Source organism: Micromys minutus, assembly GCF_963924665.1.
Source record: "Micromys minutus genome assembly, chromosome: 21".
NCBI lineage: Eukaryota > Metazoa > Chordata > Mammalia > Rodentia > Muridae > Micromys > Micromys minutus.
The window spans coordinates 8,854,892-8,874,836 of NC_137956.1; the positions used below are offsets into that span (position 1 = coordinate 8,854,892).

General features: G+C 47.3%; 2 protein-coding genes across 2 annotated transcripts in view; both read left to right on the forward strand.

Annotated features, from left to right (window-relative positions):
• Positions 1 to 14,223, forward strand: part of GNB5 (G protein subunit beta 5) — a 34,983-nt gene extending 20,760 nt beyond the window's left edge. The window contains exons 3-11 of the mRNA XM_080934012.1: positions 1,020 to 1,061; positions 1,926 to 2,002; positions 3,284 to 3,416; positions 4,495 to 4,638; positions 6,158 to 6,249; positions 8,995 to 9,043; positions 12,029 to 12,125; positions 12,843 to 13,009; positions 13,314 to 14,223. Coding sequence (XP_080790138.1) covers positions 1,020 to 1,061; positions 1,926 to 2,002; positions 3,284 to 3,416; positions 4,495 to 4,638; positions 6,158 to 6,249; positions 8,995 to 9,043; positions 12,029 to 12,125; positions 12,843 to 13,009; positions 13,314 to 13,325 — 813 coding nt within the window. The 3' untranslated portion in view covers positions 13,326 to 14,223. The remainder of the gene's footprint in view (positions 1 to 1,019; positions 1,062 to 1,925; positions 2,003 to 3,283; positions 3,417 to 4,494; positions 4,639 to 6,157; positions 6,250 to 8,994; positions 9,044 to 12,028; positions 12,126 to 12,842; positions 13,010 to 13,313) is intronic.
• A 2,250-nt stretch (positions 14,224 to 16,473) lies between these two features.
• On the forward strand, positions 16,474 to 19,653 carry BCL2L10 (BCL2 like 10; the record flags this gene model as incomplete). Its single annotated transcript, XM_080934344.1, has 2 exons — positions 16,474 to 16,914; positions 19,531 to 19,653. 2 exons carry the CDS (start codon positions 16,474 to 16,476, stop codon positions 19,651 to 19,653), a joined length of 564 nt encoding a protein of 187 aa, XP_080790470.1.
• Positions 19,654 to 19,945: the final 292 nt, after the last annotated feature.

The following is a 19,945-nucleotide window of genomic DNA, read 5'->3' on the forward strand; positions in this document are numbered from 1 at the left end:
TTGGGTATTAGGGGTAGAGGAAAATCTCTCCCGGTATGTGGGCGCCTGGCAAGTACATCATCAGCTTGTGGAAGATCACAGCTTAATGAGACTTCAGAGTCACAGTGGGTGGGCGACGGGAAATGGCAGGCAGGAAACAACTGCAATGAATCAGTGTCCATGTCTGTGGCCTGTGGGCTCTCGGTGGCCTCACATGCAAACGCAGGCCTGGTTTTAAGATTTATTCATTATATATAAGTATACTGTAGTTGTCTTCTGACACCCTAGAAGAGAACATCAGATCTCATTACAGATGGTTGTGAGCCACCATGTGGTTGCTGGGATTTGAACTCAGGACCTTTGGAAGAGCAGTCAGTGCTCTTAACCACTCAGCCATCCAGCCTGCAAGCCTGGGATCTTGAAGGGCCCCAAACTGTGCTCTTTGCCCTTAGTCACTCAGCACTAACCAGGTTTGTCCCACCAGATGAGGTAGAGAAAATTCTGTCACTTTAACACCAGACCTTGCTTCCTCCCTAAGGGGTATTTTCCAGCCTGCTCTCCCTGCCCGTTTACTACCTTTATATCCCATGTCTCAAGGGATTAATAAATTGAGCCTGAGTCAGGCATGATGGTGCACACCTGTTATCCCAGCATGGAGATGAAAGCAGGCAGATCCAATGTTCAAGGTCATACTTAACTACACATTGAGGTTTAAGCTAACCCAGGCTACCCAAGATCCTGTCCAATGGAAAAATAGTAGCTGAGTTTTTCGTTCTCTCATTTGATCTACACACACACACACACAAATGTAAGGCGGAGAGCTGATCCTTCATAAAGCTCACTGGAAAACCCAGCCCTGTCTTTCTCGCTCCCCTTTATTCACAGGCAGATGGGAGGGTCTTGATCATTCTGAATTTCATCTGCCTCCCTCACTGCCCATCCGGACAGGGTGCTCTGTGGACTTCTAGGCCACTACTGGAAAGAACACGCTGCCAGGCGCCGACTCCTGACCTGTTAGTTTTTTTTTTTTCTCTTTCCAGGATGGGAAGGTGATTGTCTGGGATTCCTTCACGACTAACAAGGTGAGGTTCCCCCACCCCCACCCCAGCCACACCCTGAGCCTCAGGTTCCCAGCTGGTTCCCTTCTAGAGCTCCAGATGACCCACCACAGAAACAGCAACTCTGCCAGCGCTCCCTGCCCCACCCCTAGAGGACCACGATCCTAGACCAAATAGGGCACAGCAAGATAAAACTGTTAAACCTCCACGGTTCTGTTCTGCACTTATATTCTGAGTGAGGTTGAAAAGAATCAAAACTCTGTCTTTTGTCCCTCTCTAGATCTATGTCTGGCCAGAGCCCATAACCCTGTAGAAATGACCATATGGCGGCTGAGGTAGGAGACTGCAGGGGGTCTCACAGGCAAAGCGGTGATGTGGGGCTGTCTGAGTCCAAGGCCAGGGTGCTCTTGGCATGCACAGTGCACGTAGATCTAAGGTTTCCATGGGACAAAGACCGAAACTCTAAATGCAGATGTGGCTGCAGGCCCGGGGCCCACCATCTGTGCAGGACAGCGCTGTCTGAGAAGATGGCGTCAGTATCTGTCTGCAGTGACAGGCTTGTTTCTCACTGTAGAAAAGGGATCTCAGTGTAGTCTATTAAACATGCGAACAGATGTGGTTAGCAACAGAGGAACCCTGGTCAAGTGAGGGCCGTTTTTCAGGGCAGCATCACCAACAGTCGGGCCCCTGGCAGAGGATAAAAAATGGTGAAATAAAAGCGCTCTTTCTTACTAACTGAGATTTGGTTGGTACCAGAAGGCTGAGTCCCCTTGTCAGTCACTGCCCTGTAAATGGTGACAAATCCTGGTTTTGTATTTTGTAAAAGCCCAGACATTAAGACCCATGTGGAAGTGCCCTATTTGTCCCTGACTGGTGCCAATGTTTCAGGAGCATGCAGTCACCATGCCTTGCACCTGGGTGATGGCCTGTGCTTACGCCCCATCAGGATGTGCAATTGCTTGTGGGTAAGTTTCCCAAATGCCCACTAGCTACAGAATACTGCTTCGTATGGGTAAATATCCCAAAATCCAAGCCATCTAGAACATTTCTGATACAGGGCTCTACTTTTTAACCACGAAAAACAATTAAGTCTATAATGAGCAGCCCTTTATAACATCTGGCCAAGAGCTGTCCTGAACGATAAAAAAACAGCCAGAGGCCCAGGGAGATAGCTTAGTGGGTAAATGGATGTGAGGGCCCCAGCACCCACATGAAATGCCACACAGGGACCCTCAAGGTAGCTCAGGTCTTGCTTGCTGGGCAAGTTGATGACCCAGGTCTAACCCTTGATCCCACTGGAAGGAGAGAACTGACTAGAGAGTTGTCCTCTGACCCCCGCATGCATGCTGTTCTCTCTCTCTCTCTCTCTCTCTCACACACACACACACACACAATAACAGCACTTTTCAATTAAAATGTAGATGTATTTACCTTATTTTATGTGTATGAGCATTGGCCTGCATGTACAGGTGTGTACCATGTGCGTGCCAAGTGCCCACCAGGTCAGAAGAGGGTGCCTCTGGAACTGAAGTGCCAATTTGGGGTGCTGAGCAATAAAGCCGGGCCCTCTGCAAAAACATCATGTGCTCCTTTGCTTCTAATAGCTTTGCAGATATTTTGCATTTGCTATATTTTGCTGATTTAATTTTACTATGACTATTTGTATATTCTATACATTGCATGCATGCCTGGTGCTCTCAAAGGCCAGAAGAGAGCTTTGGAGGCCCTGCAACTGGAGTTACAGATGTTTGTGAGCTGCCATATGGGTCCCAAGATTGAACCCAGGTCCTCTATAAAAGCAGGCAATGCTTTGAACCACCAAGCCACCTCTGCAGACATTAGGTTCTTAGCTCCTTGGCTCCTTATTAGCCGATAGGGAACTCTTGCTAATCTCTCAGCTGTGCTACAGAGCCAGCATGTGCATAAGGAATGTTCTTATTTGGGGGAGATGTACCTGTGCATCCTGATCTATTTAGAAGTTGATGTGTCGTGTCTATGCAGCTGGTTCTGCATTGGCTCCCACACACTTGATGTGCTGTTTGTGAATCTGAGGAAAGGAGTTTCCAAATTCATTTTCGTGGGTTTGTTTCGGTTGGATTGTAGATGAGAAGGTCTTGAGTCAAAGGGGAAAGGTTGCAATGTAAGAGCCTGCTAAAGAAAAGCATTCGCACCGTCAGTGTGAACGGGAAGGATGCATGTGTCTGGCCTTCCGTGCCAACCTTTGGTTCTTCTGTCACCTCCACTAGTGGTCTGGATAACAAGTGTTCCGTGTACCCACTGACGTTTGACAAGAACGAGAACATGGCTGCCAAGAAGAAGTCTGTCGCAATGCACACCAACTACCTGTCCGCCTGCAGCTTCACTAACTCAGACATGCAGGTGAGTGTCCCCATGCCCCTGGGAAATGCAGGGTAAGGCAAGCTCTGTGTACCTCAGGCTCCAGAGGAAGCACCTGCCCTTTCTCCTTGGTCACTGTTCCTAATAAAATCAAAGAGAGGGAAACCAGGCCTCCTGGTGTAGAGCTGAGACAAACTCTGGCTGTTGTAGTGAGCACTCTGCTCTGGGTGGGTGAGGGCTGGAGTGCTGTGTGTGCAGCGGCCAGTCTAGAGCCCCACAGCTGCTGAGCTTCAGGGCTATGCCCTGCCTGTATCTTCCTGTTCATGCTTGCCTGCATGTATGTCTCGGCACCCATATGCATGCAGTGCCCGTGGGGGCCAGAAGAGGGCGTCAGATTTCCCCTGGAGTTATAGATGGCTGTGTGCAGGCAACCAAGCCCAAGGCAAGAGCAGCCAGCGCTCTTAATCTCTGAGCCATCTCACCAACCCTTAGGTTCTGTTCTTCAAAAAATAAAAAACAGAGCTGGAGAGATGGCTCAGAACAAGCTAGCATTCCCCAAAAATACATTCCTAATAACTACAGCTGTGAGAGATCTGATTGACTTCAGCTCGAAAAGGTGCGCACACACACACACACACACACACACACACACACGAATAAACAAAGCCAGTCTTTTATTTAAAAAAGCAAGAACAAAATCTTATGGACATTAAGTCTATGCCCTACTTAGCATAAGCCACAGCAAGAGCAGCAAAACTCTAATACTCTGACTACATCTCAATAGCAAGTTATGACTGCTCCCACAGTTGATTTCAGTCATACAGATCTGCAAGGCAGGCAGAAACCTGGTTTAGGGCCTGATAGTGCTGGACAGGAAGCCTGGCAAGCTGTGGGTCTTAAAGTGAGACTCGGTGATTAAGCTGCTAACCTTGGTGAGTAAGTTGTATAGACCTGGCTCTGTCTTTGCTTCTGGGAACAGTACTTCCTGGAGCAAGTAGCTAGGGTATATGTGTGTGTGTGTATGTATGTGCACATACACACGCATTTGTGTGTAGCCTGCTATACTCTGTGGAAGATGAAGCCTTTAGCTAACCTTCCCCAACACTCTTTCTTCGTGCAGATCCTGACAGCCAGCGGTGACGGCACATGCGCCCTGTGGGATGTGGAAAGTGGACAGCTGTTACAGAGCTTCCATGGGCACGGGGCTGATGTCCTCTGCTTGGACCTGGCCCCCTCAGAAACTGGAAACACCTTTGTGTCTGGGGTAAACACAAGGGAAATCTCTGGGGTCTTTTGTCCACTGGAGAGGTGGATGCTGGCAGCTGTTTCTTTGTTCTTGGGTCTGGTCCTGTCTCTTTCCTGGAAGCATCTTCAGCTCCCTGCAGCTGCAAAACCCCAGTTCCTACAGCAACTCCTTCCTCCAAGCCCCCTTCCTTCTTTCACTGACATTCAGCAGTCTCTGTAGAGATCAGGAATGTCCTGTCTGAATGTGTCTGCCACCGTGTATTTAAGTTCCCTCTAATACAGTTTGCTCCTTAGCGTAACCATGGGCCACCACGCATGTGCCAAACATGCTAAGATGAGGCAGATGTGAATGTCACAGAGCTCAGGGCTGGAGAACACTCCCATCCCACATCTTTTAGCCACCATTCTCCCTCTCATCCTTGGATGCAGGAAACAGAAGAGGAGCTACAGAAATCAACATATAGGCCCTATCTGATTTCATGCCGTTGGCCTCCTATGGCTTATTGGGACAGAACCTGATTTTCTTCCTGTGTGTTTGGCCATGTTTGTTTTCTCCTTGTGCCTTTGCAGAACTGCATTGTCCCTGCTCAGTCACATTGCTCTCTTGATAGGCCCGTTGTCTCTGTAGATTATTATATTGTCTCTTTGCAGACATAAGTTCCACTCATTTTAGCATCCACCAGGAGGTTTAAAGTACCTGAATTTCATTGTGTCTGTCCTCAGTGAAACTCTCAGGGCCCTTATACCTCACAGCAGATGCTCCTAAGATGTCTTTGCCTCTCATATCTATGAAGCCAACAAGCCTGAATGCTTGATGCCATTGGTTTGTGTAGCTGTCTCGGGACAAATGCCTTTTTGCTATTGGAACTTTGTGAGAATTCATCAAAAAGCTTTCAGAATCTTGACCACATAATACGAGAAATCTTTCATTATGATTCTCTGGCTTGTGAATGATTCAGAGAGAACATCAGGGTTGGGGCAGAAGGCTGGGGTTGGGGGTGACTTGCTACCCTCTCCCCTAATTGTTCAATGGCAGGCCTATGAAGAGACCCTGGGACAGCTGTTTCCCAGGTCAGCATACTGCTAAGAAATAGACCAAAGGAACCCCATTGATAACTCTGCTGAAGGTTGGCTCTACAACTCCAACAAAGCTGAAGCTCTTGGCTGCTCAGTTCGGACACCACCCACCTATCCTTTGGTGTCACCAACTTAGACCCCACCCCCATCTTCACCTCCAACCCCCACCACATACACCAACACCTGCTGCCGCAGGGCTGAAGAAAGTGGACAGAAAGAGGAGAGGGTGGAAGGGAGTGGAAGAAAGTGAACTTCCCAGGAGGAAGGAGAGAGGAGACACTGAAGGTCTCACTCCAGCTCAGAAATACACAAAAGAAGAAAGGGGGAGTCACGTGCCCTCCGGCTCTTCTGTCCTGGGAAGGTCTTCCTCGGGCTAAGTGGGTGGAGAAGAGTGGGTGGAGAAGAGTGGCTCGTTAAGATTCATCCCTGCAGTGTGTGACGGCATGACTTTCTATTTGTAGGGTTGTGACAAGAAAGCCATGGTGTGGGACATGCGCTCTGGCCAGTGTGTGCAAGCCTTTGAAACTCATGAATCTGATGTCAACAGTGTCCGGTCAGTAAGCAAAATGTTCGGGATCCTCTGTCCTGGGGCAGGATACACACACACACACACACACACACACACACACACACACACACACACACCCCAGAGAATACCTGACAAAGAAGGCTCCTCAACAGGAAAGGTTCCAGGTCCCAGGAGCCCTTAATCTACTTGCTTTAGAGACATCCCATAGCCCTCCCAAAGCGAGCCACTATTTATTTCTTAGGCATTCTCCACATGCTTATCGCATGCATACATGCCAAGAATTTCCTCCCAAACAGGACCACAGCAGTGAACACGGCAGATAAAGCTTCCATTGCCCATCAGAAACAAACCAGATACAGGAAGATACACACGTGCACAATGGGGGTCAGGAGGAACAGGGATAGGAATGGCTGGGCTGCTTCTAGGGGGCCAACTGCCTCTGAGAACAGTGACATTTAGACTGAGGCCGGAGGATGACGAGCCAGCCTTGCATATAGCTAAGGAAGGGCGCTAAGGTAGACGGCCCACACTGTAAAAGCACTGAGCTCAGGAAGCCTGAATCTCTAATCTGGACGTCTGCAGTGGCCCGTTTGTTTACACAGGAAAGACTAGAGGAGTACAGATGGGAGGTGGGCATTGAATGGTGGGGCTACTTCAGTCAAGAAAACCCTCGCCAGCCAGACAGCGGTGCTCAGTCGGTAGCAAGCTTTCCGTAAGTGGGGTTCCAGGAAAGGCTTGGGACTGCACTGGTTCAGAAGGTACCATGGCTAAATATAAAACACCTTTCTGCTCCGAGTCCTAAAAATTGCCATCATGCCTGATGAGAAAACACTGGGTGTGTTTCTCTGAGTTCAGTTCCCAACTCCCACACCAGATGACTCACAACTGCCTCTAACTCAGCTCCAGGAGATCCAATACCCTCTTCCAGCCTCCTGGGGACACCTGCATTCACATGAACACACATACACACAACACAGACACACAGGACACATACATACACACACATATACACATACACACATACACATATACACTCATACAGAACACATACATACAACAGACACACAGGACACATATACACATACATACATACACACATACACATATACACACACATATACATCCACATATATACACACACACATATACACAAATATAGAACACATACAACACACACACATAAACATGCACATACATATACATACAAGACACACACACAACACATACACATATACAGAACACATACATACACATGACACACACAGACAGGTGCACACACAAGACACACACAGCACATACACACATACATCTTTGTACATATATACACACACATATACGAACACATGACACATACAAACTCACACACAAGACACACATAAATAGTTTTTTAAAAAGCACATAATGAGTTCAGAGAATGGCGTAGGGCACACCGAGCTAACCATTGTGAACATTTTCTCTCCGACCTTTCTGTTCTCATCCCTTCTGTCAGAAACTTTGTAAAGTAGTCACACAAAACCAAGCTGGGGCTGGGGACATAGTTCGTTTGGTAAACCATGTAAAGAGCCAACTTCAATCTCTGGGCATACAAATGCACAGTAGCAGGTGGCTGTAACTCCAGCACTGAGGTGGCAGAGGACCCCTGGGCCAGCCAGTCTAGCCTCTTGGTGAACTCCAGGTCAGTAAAAGAACCTGACTCAAAGGAGGTGGGCATTTTCCTGAGATTGACACCTGAAGCTGCCCTCCACCTTCTGCACCTACACAAACGTATGCATTAAAAACAACAAAGCCAACCTTCACTGCTATCATTCTTTTACTAACATCTCCCCAGTACAGGCTGCAGACTGGAGGCCATTTGTAACCAGAAAGGAGGCGCACTGAAAGGGGGGGGACATATCTGAGTGTGGGTGGGTGCGTGAAGGGATTGAAGATGCCTGTTCAGGGATGTAGCTCAGTTGGCAGAGTGCTTAACTAATGCACACAGAACCCTGAGTTCTCCCGCTAGCACAAAACCGGGTGTGGTAGCTCACTCTTGGACTCTCAGAACAGAGGAGGTGGGGGCAGAAGGAGCCGAAGTTCAAAATCATTCACAAAGATCAAGGCTAGCCTGGGCTACATGAGACCCCCACCTATTAATAAATAAACAAATAAACAAACAAATAAATGCCCCACTCTGCTCCTGCCTGTGGTTTATAATCTAGCATCCATACTTCCTGCCAAACACCAAGAAGAGGATGACATCAAGCAGCCACCGCTCACTGGGACTTTTTAGTTAGCAGCATGCTGGGTTCTTGGCACTCCTGCCTTGTTCATCTTTGCCATGTACACAGGCTTTATTATCCTCACTGTCCAGATGAGGAAACCAGGCTGGGAAAGATGATATCACTGCCCAAAGTACTGCATGCCCTGACAGTGCCAACATCTGGTGTGGCTCGATCCGTCTAACTCCACTGCCCCTGTGTTCTGAGCCACACTTTGGGAATGAGGTGCATTACTTGGCTCCTGCTCTGCTTGGTACCTGGTGTGAATGCGCTGACTTCATCTGGCCCTCAGCACGCCTCTTTGCAAGGCAGTGCCCCTGTCCTGGGTTTACCCGAGGACCATGAGAGGCTGGTGATCCAACCACATGAGGCTCCCCTTAGGCCTGTGCAAAGGTCCTGTGTCCCAGAAGGGGAGCTTCTGGCTCTGTGACCTAGGATGCCTTCTCTGGGTCATGAGTGGGTCATGGGAATGGCTGCTCTCCATAACGGGCTTTCTACCAACTCTCTGCAGATACTACCCCAGTGGAGATGCTTTTGCTTCTGGGTCAGATGATGCCACGGTATGTTTCTTGGTGATTGACAGCCCTTTCGAGGCAGAGGGGGAGGGTAAAAGCTTGTTTTTACTTTATTTTCTTTTGCAAACATAGCAAGGAAATTTTATTTAAAGCAAAGCAATAGAAAGGACCAGAAAATACCATGGGAAAACATCAGGCCTTAATTTTGTTTCGTTTCCTTTTTTCTTAGATTTTATTTATGCATTTTAATGTACATGGATGTTTTCCATGAACATATGTCTTTGTGCCACATGCATGCTCGGTGCCCATAGAGAACAGAAGAGGGCACTGGGATGTTCTGAGACTGGAATTACAGGTGGTTGTGAGCCACCATCTAGGTGCTAGTACTTGACCCTGATTCTCTGAACAACAGCCATTGGTCTTGATAGCTGAGCCATTTCTCCAGCCCTTTAGTGATAGTACGTCTTTGCTACATTGTAGGTTCTTATTTTTCCCAACCATTATTACTCTCCCCCCCACACCAGTTTCACCCCTTTTATAGATAGGAGAGAAAGAAGGGTAGAAAGGAGAGGGATCTGAATCTAATTTCCTTCTTCTTGTTTATTCTCTGTGCATGACTACTAACAAATCACAACCAACCCACCTAGCATTCCACATGTCACAGAATCACAGAAATGATCTGAGGTTGGCAAAACCACCGTTCTGCTAGAGCACAAGGCAAATCATGGTCACCTGCTGTGGGCAGTCTGGAGTAGCCCACACCCCTACATGCTCTTATAATATTTCTGTATTTTTAAAGAAGCCAAAATTTCAAAATTGTCACTATACCCTAACTTTATTTTATTTGTTTAAACTTGGTTCCTAGTCACAGAAGTTATGTGTAGCCACTGAATAAAAAATGAAGGATATTCCTCTCCTTTCCTAAGGGGTGTGGGAACGGTTTAATTAATCCTGACTGTCGTTTCTCTCCATAAATACAATGTCTATTTGTATTTTTTTTTCACATAACGACAGGCTGTGTACACTCTTCTGTGACTAACAAACATTTTTCACTAGCGTATTTTCCCAATAATTGTCTGGTATTTCATATTATTGGCATGTCATCATGTACTCAAAGAATCTCCCATCTGGAGAGAGCTCTTTGTGAGTTATTTTCCCCTCGTTAAATACACTGCTATAAAACCAGCATGGTGGTCCGGTGCTTGTAATCTCAGTGTGAGAGAGACAGAGATAAGAGGAAGAGGTGGTCAAAGTCTTCCTTAGCTACACATACACAGCAAGTTCATGGCCAACCTAAGCTACAAAACGAACTTTGCTGTAAGTAAATATTTTTGTGCCTTTCACTATTTAATGATTTCGTGCCTAAAACCAGGCTCCATTCTCACAGTTTTATTACACGTGGCAAATTATGATGACATATATTTTTAAGAGGCAACATAATTTTTTTCTCTTGTTGTCTTCAAAAATACCAAATATTAAAGAATGGGCTTCACTCTAAGATGCCGCTGTGGAAGACTTTACAAGAGTACTTACTGAGTTTTGATAATAATGAAATCTCAGGGTTGAAGAGATGGCTCAGAGATTAAGAGAGCTTGATGTCCTCCCAGAGCACCCGAGTTCAAGCCCAGCACTCCAGTGGCTTAAAATCTCCTGTAACTGCAATTCTGGGGAACCTGACACCCTCTTCTGTCTTCTGCACACACCCATGCACATGTGCATTCGTGCACACACAGGCACATACATCCATGTTCACATTCATATAAGTAATGAAATGTTTTTAAAACTCTTAGATGTGTCAAGAATATGTAACACAATTCAAAGGCACATATTTTGGCTCTACCGTTTCATGTAAACAATTCTATTCTAAAGCTTCTGCTCCTAAGCTAATGCAGGGAGACATCACCATGTATACAAAGATGTTTATATAAAAATGTTCATCACACAGCTATGGACAGTTCTATTACTACCCAGCCCATGGCCCTTTGTAGTGTATTAAAAATGAGTTTTCATCACACACACACAAACACACACACACACACAAATGTTCATCATAGACTTATGCATAAAAGAGAAAGTTTAGTCATAAGAAGGAAATTTAGCTGGTTGTTGCCTAACAGATTGAGACATGGCCACATGGGGAATGTTGGACCGACATCTTAGAAAACTAATTTTGGTAACTGCTTACCACATAACGTTGAGGAGCCAGCAGTGAACACCCCCTCCACCCCATCCATTTCCACACAGTCTTAGTCAGGGTTTCTACTGCTCTGATGAAACACCGTGACCAAAAAGCAAGTTGGAGAGGAAAGGGTTTATTTGGTTTACACTTCCATATCACTGTTCCTCAAAGGAAGTCAGGACAGGAACTCAAACCTGGAGGTAAGCATTGACACGGGCCATTCGGGGGTGCTGCTTACTGGCTTGCTCCTCACAGCTTGCTCAGCCTGCTTTTTTTATAGCAGCCCACCAGCCCAGGGATGGCACCACCTACAACATTCCCCATCAATCATCAATTAAAAAAATGCTCTACAGCCTTGCCCACAACCCAATCTTATGGAGGCATTGTCTTAATTGAGGTTCCTTCTATTCAGATGACTTTAGCTTGTGTCAAGTTGACATAAACTATCTAGCACACATACATAAAGTAGAAAACACACACACACACACACACACAAAAACACCCCAGACATTAGTAAATACCTCTAGGACTTGGGGTGACTTTCATTTCCTCGTGTGTGAATTTCTAAGCATTGTGAATGTGCCTCACCGAGGAAAAGAAGGTAGGGTTCTATGTTTGTCTCTGTACATGAAGAAATGTTTTGCACTAGCTACTTCTTTGAGTCCCTACTGACCCATAGAGATTAACTGGAAGTGGAACTAAAGGGCAAAATAAAAGGAGAGGGGACTAAAGAGGTTTTCTCCTATCATGCTTCGGACCACAGAAGCTGCTGGTCCCCAATAGTAGGTGTGTGGTCTGAACTCTGACAAGCTGAAGCCAGAAGTAACTGGACCTTTGTTTCTGTGCCCCAGTGCCGCCTCTATGACCTGAGGGCAGATAGAGAGGTTGCCATCTACTCCAAGGAGAGTATTATATTTGGAGCATCGAGTGTGGATTTCTCCCTCAGTGGTAAGATTTTACTTCAGAGACCTAAAAAGAATAAGCCAGCTCTCTGCCAAGCTTCCCATCACTGAATTTTCTGTGAGGCAATATGCTGAAGCCACGTGGGACCCTCAGATACCCCTTCCTTTACTTCTTCCCCTGGCCCTTCCCACTTTACGCTCTGAAAGCCCCTGCAACCCTGCCCACACCTGGGAGGCAGCTAGCAGAAGCCAAGCCAGTGTGGATGGGACACCCGCCCTATTCTGAGTCTCTGTATTTGCACACAAAGCTGCAGCTGCTGGCACCTCTACCCAAGCTCAAGAACACTGATCAGTTTTCCTTAGTCTCTGTGAACTCTAGAGTTGAAGCTCTAGAAATGGCAGAGTGTCCCTGCTTCCTCTAAGGCCCAGTGGCATCCTATACACATGTGACCCTAGCATGGTGGCTTCTGTCACATGGCGCTACAGTGATATTCCTCTCTGTCCCATGCCTTCCCCAGAGGACAATGGCTACTTCTCCTGAATTTCGAGGGCAACACACATTGCCTGCCATACAGTGGGCCTAGATTAATCTGTGTTTATTGTATGGGTAGGTAGATGGGTGGGTGGATAAGTGAGTTTAGGGGTGTTTGGGAGGGTGGGTGGGCAGATGGATGGATGGATGGATGAGGAAATTAATTGATGAATGAGAAAGAGTCAAAAAAGGAAAAGCAGGAACTGATTTAACCATTGTACCTTCTTCCAGGTCGCCTGCTCTTTGCTGGGTACAATGACTATACCATCAATGTTTGGGATGTTCTCAAGGGCTCCCGGGTCTCCATCCTGTTTGGACATGAAAACCGCGTCAGCACTCTGCGAGTGTCTCCTGATGGGACAGCATTCTGCTCAGGATCATGGGATCATACCCTAAGGGTAAGAGGGGTGTTCCACTTTCCTGTGTGAGCAGAAAGGACGGGTGGTGGCCCTCCTGGGCAGTCTCTGCCCTTGGAGACACAGGTGGCAAGAGGGTGTCTCTGGGAGTTTGGGAGCCTCATCTGCACAGGTGTTCAACATGGTGGTGAGAAAATTGCTGAAGCCAAGCTGTGAGAGCCCTCCCTGCTCAGTGGAGTGTGTGACCATGAGTGCTTATGTGTGTGTGTGTGCAGACCAACCTCCTGTCTATAAGCTCTTAACTCTTACAATACAAACTATTAATTAAAAATCCATGTCTTCTCAGGTTTGGGCGTAAGCCTCTCACAGCGGGCAAGAAGAACATGTATCCTGTGTAGATACGACTTCTCCATGAGCCCAGGGCATCCCACAGGTTAGCTTATGGGAGCAACCTCACAACTCAGCACTCGCTCACCCCGTCCAGTGTCTCCATGAAATCTGTCCCCTCCCTGGAAATACTTGCTGTGGCACTTCAGCTGCACCTTCAAGCCCTTCTTTCATCTCAAACACTCTAATGAAGTTTTGTGTGGTTTTGAAGTTATTCCACCCAAGAGAATTCCACATTTATCAGCATTTCAAATGGCCCTCATCACTTCCTAGCGTCCAATCTGTCTTCAGAGCACTTTAAACTCTACCTTCTCTTGGTGTGGACTATGGCTTCCAAAACCATCCTCTAGGTGTGCCGGCTGTGTGGACTGTCGGAATGACTGCCCACTGGTCTATAATAGAAGCAAATTTCAGTTCCAAATGTAACTACACAGAATCACTTTTTAAAACTGTTTTTAGGTAAAAATATCTTTTTTCAACCTGTTCAGTTGTCTTTTTTTAAATAACATGTTTTTGTTTGGGGTTTTTTTTGTTGGTTGGTTGGTTGGTTGGTCGGTCTAGGGGAGGCTTTAGAAATGAAAGGAATACATGCAGGAAACAGCTGTATATTTGACTTGTGATAAATAAACGCCAGTCTGGGCTGAGCATTCCCCCACACTTGAGGGGGAAAGTGGTTGCCATTCCTAGCACAAATACTGCTGACAGCAAACAGAACCTTCGGGCGTGGGAAGACAGGTCACTAAACTGATTTAAAAGCCTGCTAGTACTGTTTTCAGGAATGCCTAAGATAACGTGTGTTATTCCTATAAATTATATCTGAATGTCCTGCACAGCAGTTGTACTGACACAGACAGTGGGTAGGCCATGAATAATAATGCCTTTGCTGTCCACAGGGTGTCTTGTCTGTATTTGAATCATAAATCCCTTCTGACTGGCTGCTGCCCATTACATGGCCCCTGCTTTCTCGTCCTTTTGTTCTTTTAAAGGTGTCTTTTAGAAACCCTTCGTGTGATAAGATGCCGTGTTAACAGAAATGGTGGCACAGACTCGTACACGCAGGTACTCAGGAGCAGAGGCAGCAGGACAGCTTGAACCCAAGAGTTCAAGTTCAGCCTCAGCCACATTGTTTTTGTTTTGCTCTAGTTTGCTTTTGTATATTTTTAATATATTCATCTATTAATTTTTTTTTAATTCTCTGTGTGTAGGGGTGAATACCCATGCCACAGAGCACATGTGGAAGTCGGAGTCTGAACAGAGCCTGCTCTCTTCTTCCACAATACGGTACTTGGGGATGGGACTCAGATTGTCAGACCCAATTAGTAGCAAACAGCCTTGCCCACCTCCCTGCCCCTTGTTATGTTTTTCATGAAGAAAGGTATCATGCATCCCAGGCTGCCCTCAAACCTTCTACATTATCACGTGTGACTGGGGACTTTGGATCCCTCTGCCCTTGCCTCTCAGGTCCTGGCACATTGGGATGGCCAGTGTGCACTGCGCACTAGATGCTCTGATATTGTACGTGCTGCCAGAGATCAAAACCAGACCTTCCCTCACGGTTCATAATCTTTCTACCAGCAGAAATACAGCCCTAGCTCCACGCCTTCATCTTTTAAAAGAACGCTTAGTTTTGTTTAAGTGTACTGGGAACCAAAGACCATCTCAGACACTGATAAAACCAACTGTAGGTGATCCTGGGCATCTGGCCAGCCAAAGATTTGCTGTCCCTGAGTGGCAGGGTGTATGTGTGTCCCCAGACTGTCCGTCTCCAGTTTTATCCTAGTCTGCCTGGTTCTTTGCTTAGTATCAGCTTTGTAGCCCCAGCCCCAGCCCCATGCTCCTCAGAGAGACCCTCAGAATGCAGAACAACATTCTTGTAGCCAGCAAGATGGCGCTACCAGCACTTCAGCAGTCTCTGTGGAACAAAGGCCACAGCCTCCGTGTATTTTTGTTAAGTCATTAGTGTTATGTAAATATCCCTCTGGAGCCCTGAAAGAGTTTCAGGGACTTGCAAGGAGTCTGGATTATACTTCGACACTCTAAAGAGTTCTCTTTGCCCCTCAAAGAGACTCTCCTGGATTAAAGCAGGCCTCTAGACAACATGAGCATAAAGAAGAGATGGCTCAGCGGTTAAGAGCACTGGCTGCTCTTCCAGAGGTCCTGAGTTCAATTCCCAGCAACCACATGGTGGCTGACAACCATCTGTAATGGGATCTCGAATGGGATCCAATGCCCTCACATTGGTGTGTCTGAAAAGAGCGACAGTGTACGCATATACATAAAATAAATAAATCCTTTATTTAAAAAAAAAACAGGTTAAAAGTCCTTAAAAAAATAAAGAAGGGACCAGGACAACTGGGCAAAATTGACTTCTAGAAGTGGGCCTCCAAGGAAACTTGGGGGTAACATCAGCATCACAGAATGTCAAAATGGAGGCCCAAGAGGACAAGGGCTAGAGCCCAACAGCTCACCCTGTGGACCTCAACCCCTTTGGAAGCCATATATGAGATATCCTACATAGCAAATATTTACGTTATGCTTCATAACAGTAGCAAAATTACAGTTATGAAAAAAACCAATGAAATGTAGTTTGGGGCTCACTACAACCTGAAGATAGCAGCATAGGGAAGGTTGAGAATCAACGTACTAGAAATGTATCGATGGAGGACAGACGGGGGCTCTAGGGGGCATAGCTGGTAAATCAGAAATAGGCAAAAGTCAGGGGTTGGAGCCACACTGCCTCCTCCAGCCTAAGACAACCACTTGCAAAATCACTGATACACCCCCATTTCCCAAGCAAGTAGGCCCAGTCAATAAGAGCAAGTAAAGACATTGCTACTAGTTGGACCTGATGACACAAACCTGTAATCCCAGCAACTCAGGAGGCTGAGGCAGGAGAATGACAATTCCAAGGCCTTCTCACCCCCTAGAAAGTTCCAGCCCCCACCCCATCTGTTTAATCTGCAACAATATTCCGAGACTCTTCAGCTGCTCCTGTTTGCTCCCCCCATGGTGCGCTCCTTGTAACAGGTGCAAGTGATATTCCCAAATGGCCAGGCGGGTCAGAGTGGGAAGTAGCTGAACCTAGAACCTGAGGCAGGACTAGGTACAGAGGCCAAAGGATGAACGACCCGCTGGAGGAACGCACTAGACAGCTGCTGACTGACTACATACTGTTCAGCACACGGGAGCCCGGCAACCCCGAGCCACCGCCCACGTCTGTCGAAGCGGCCTTGCTGCGCTCTGTGACGAGGCAGACCCAGCAGGAGCACTGGGGTTTTTTTTCCACCTTCTACGACTGCCACAGCAACCGCCTGGAACTGGTGACACGGATGGCAGAGAACTTGCTTCCCAATGACCAAGGCTTCAACTGGGGCAGCCTGGTGATGCTCCTGGCCTTCGTGGGGACGATTTTGAATCAAGGCCCTTGCAGGAATGTCAAGCAGAGGAGGGATCTGAGAAATCATCTCCTAATGGACCGAGACTGCTATCTCATAGTGTGCTTGCTGTATAGACTGCTCATGGGACGGCATCGCTCCTGGTTGGAGGCTCACGATGGTTGGGTGAGACCACTGGAGTGTGATGGAGATGGCTTGGGGGAGGGGCGCAGGATGCTGTGCTGAGTGCTTTTACATCAGTGTCTTATGTAGCCAGCCCAGGCTGCCCTCAAACCTCATCAGATACTTACTCTCTGGCTACTATGGCCCTGCTTCGATCCCAGGAGCACCAGGATTACAGGCGGTAATTATGGTGGGTTTATGTGGTGCTAGGTGTGGAAAGCCAGGGCTTTGAGCATGTTGAGAAGGCACTAAGTGAGCCCCATCTCCAGCCCAGGGATTTCTTTATAGGCACTCAGACTGCGTTTGCTCAAGAGTGCTTATAAAACATCATTCAGGGGCAGCCAGGCACACGTGGCTTACCCTAACTCTTACCCCAGGCCTGTCAGGGAGGGTTGATTAAGTCTAACATGCCCAAGTGGTATAAAGGGAGCAGTTCCCATGCCCAGGCTCTCCAGAGCTCTTACCCTTTAGTAGAGTAAGGCCTTGGGGATTGTGAAATGTGGAGACCAAGTAGGGACCCTGACTGGGATCTTTACTTTTAGGCCACTGCACTTTTCCCTGCTGGGCAGCCTCCAGCCTCGTGGCTTTCTGTTGGTCCTTCATCTTGGTGGTGTAGGCTAAAGAGGCAGTCCTTAGCCTCTGGCTGCGCAGAGCTGTTGATCAAGGAAAACACACAGGATGAGGAGGAAGGTTGATGGTAGACTGTTAGCATCTGTTAGCACCTGTGAAGGCCCCAGCATCACCAGGAAAGAGAAGAGAAAAAAAAGAAAGGAAAGGGAAAAATACTACAAAAACAAAACAAAAAACAAAAACCTCTATCCTGGGTTAGCCCACAACAGGCTCCTTGGGTTGGGTTTTCTTTACTTTCTTCTTTGTTGAAGTTGAATCAGAATGGAGGTGGCCCATGTTATGGGATAAATGTACCTTAACTATTAAAACCTGCTTATACAAAAACCAAACAGCTTACACTCCTGTCAGGAGTCTGCATTTAAGCTGCCTGGAAAAAGAAAGGCAGCTTGACATGTTAACACCTGCCCTGCTCCTGGTGTATGGGTCTCCACGGGGCTCGAAGAATGCCTTCAGCTGAGTTTCTGAGGACCCTCTCAGAACCCTCTAACGAGGTCACGAAGACAGAGTGTTAATTTTTTCCTTCTGGCTCCCTCCTCTACCTTCTATCTCTCATAACATCTCAGACTTGGGCAGATTTGCCTTTTTGGGAGAGAGCTTCACTAGCAAAGTTATTAAGACCATGGGAAGACAGCATGGTACAGAGCTTAGGTCCATAAAGCCAAGTGAGGAAGTCCCCTCTCATAGGTTCCAGAGGAAGGGACAGGCTCATGCCACGTAGTGGTGAATCCATGTGGATCGATGTGTAGCTGTCACAGGAGAGGAAGGGGGAAGGTTGTGTCCTTTAGTTAGAGTCTGTTCACGATACAGGATTCGCTACCCATAGTCCCCGATCACTTAGTGTCTCAGCCTGGTGTTGGTAAGCTCCCTTTGGGGAAGAGAGGCTTATGAGTTCCCAGACTGACAGGCTGTCTGCTATCTCTTTGACACCAGCTGTGAAGGCGGAGAAAGCAGCTGCTGTGAGTTAGCATGACCTGAATACCCTCTAGTTCAAAGGCTAGCATTCCCAGCCTCTCTTTGGTCTGGAGACAACTGGCATTAGGTTCAGTGTCTGACTGCTGCTTCCTGACTTGGGTGGTGTGGTCATCAGCTCTCCCATCTCCAGGCGTCTGAGTCAGAGACCGGCACACTGGAAGGATGCTGCCCACAAGAGTCTGTGTGATTCGCCACACAGCAGTCTGGATGAACTGAGAGGGAAAGTGTGCTAGGGGGGGGGGGGGGGGGGCTGTGACTGTAAGAACCAAGATACTTATTAAAGGAGTAACCAGAGCTGTGACCCAGGAGGTCCCCAGTGAGTTTCGAAGCCATTTTGAATTTGATTTGTAGGGGGCGGGGGTGTCAAGAGTGAATAGAGGAGCTAAAGATAGACAGGTGCTGTCAAAGGAGCGAATGCCCAAGGTTTTCATTTTTCAATTTTTTTTTGGAGATTGTGGGGAAGGGATCAGAAAGTAAGGAGAGGTTTTAATAGAATTCTCCCCAAGATGTCTTTCCTCAGCATTGAGAGAAAATATGAGGCATATTGAGGGCATCTCTGCCATATAAGGCAGTTAGATGGTTGCTTATGCAGCAAGTTGGATTGCTTCCTACACATCCCAACTGGGAGCTATCTGGTGGCCACCTGCCTTTCATCTCGAACCTCCCATGTATCTGGAGTGTCTTTCATACTGGAGGCTAACTCAGGGCCTTGTGCATGCTGATCACATGTTTGACCTCTAAGCCCCAAGCTATTCCTTTACTCGGACGAGTACCTGTATGTCCACATTCGATGTGCAGTCCTCGGGGAGGCCAGAGAGGACGTCAGATGCTCTAGAACCGGAGTTACAGGCAGCTGTGAGTCACCATGTGGGTGCTGGGAACTGAACCCCAGTCCTCTGCAAGAGCAGACAGTGCTCTTAACTGCCGAGCCAGCCCTCCAGCTGTGCCTACTGTGTATTTGGGGTTCAGGTTTGTTCATGGGGAGACAGTCTAATTCTTCTCTTTCACCCCTTGCAGGATGGCTTTTGCCGCTTCTTCAAGAAACCCTTACCACTCGGCTTCTGGAGAAGATGGCTGATCCAGGGTTTTCTGTCGTGTTTCTTTGCAATGGCCATCTTTTATATCTGGAAACATTTTTAAGTTTGAAATTTTTAAAGCAATCTTACCTGCCTAACTATGAACCCTCTAAGGGACAATTCTGGGTAAAAAAATTGGATAAGAACTAAGGAAATCCTCCTGCCTAGAGATATTTCTACCTGCGTGCTACATGGAGTTCTGGGTTTGTGATGGGACCAGCATTGTTTGTAAGGGGCCCAAGAAGCCCTTCGCTAAGTGGGGAAATGGTCCACATCACTCCAAAGAACTTCAGAAAACATGACATCTACTCAGTAGATGTACTGCCATCTGCATTTGACTGCACAGCAGAGCCGCT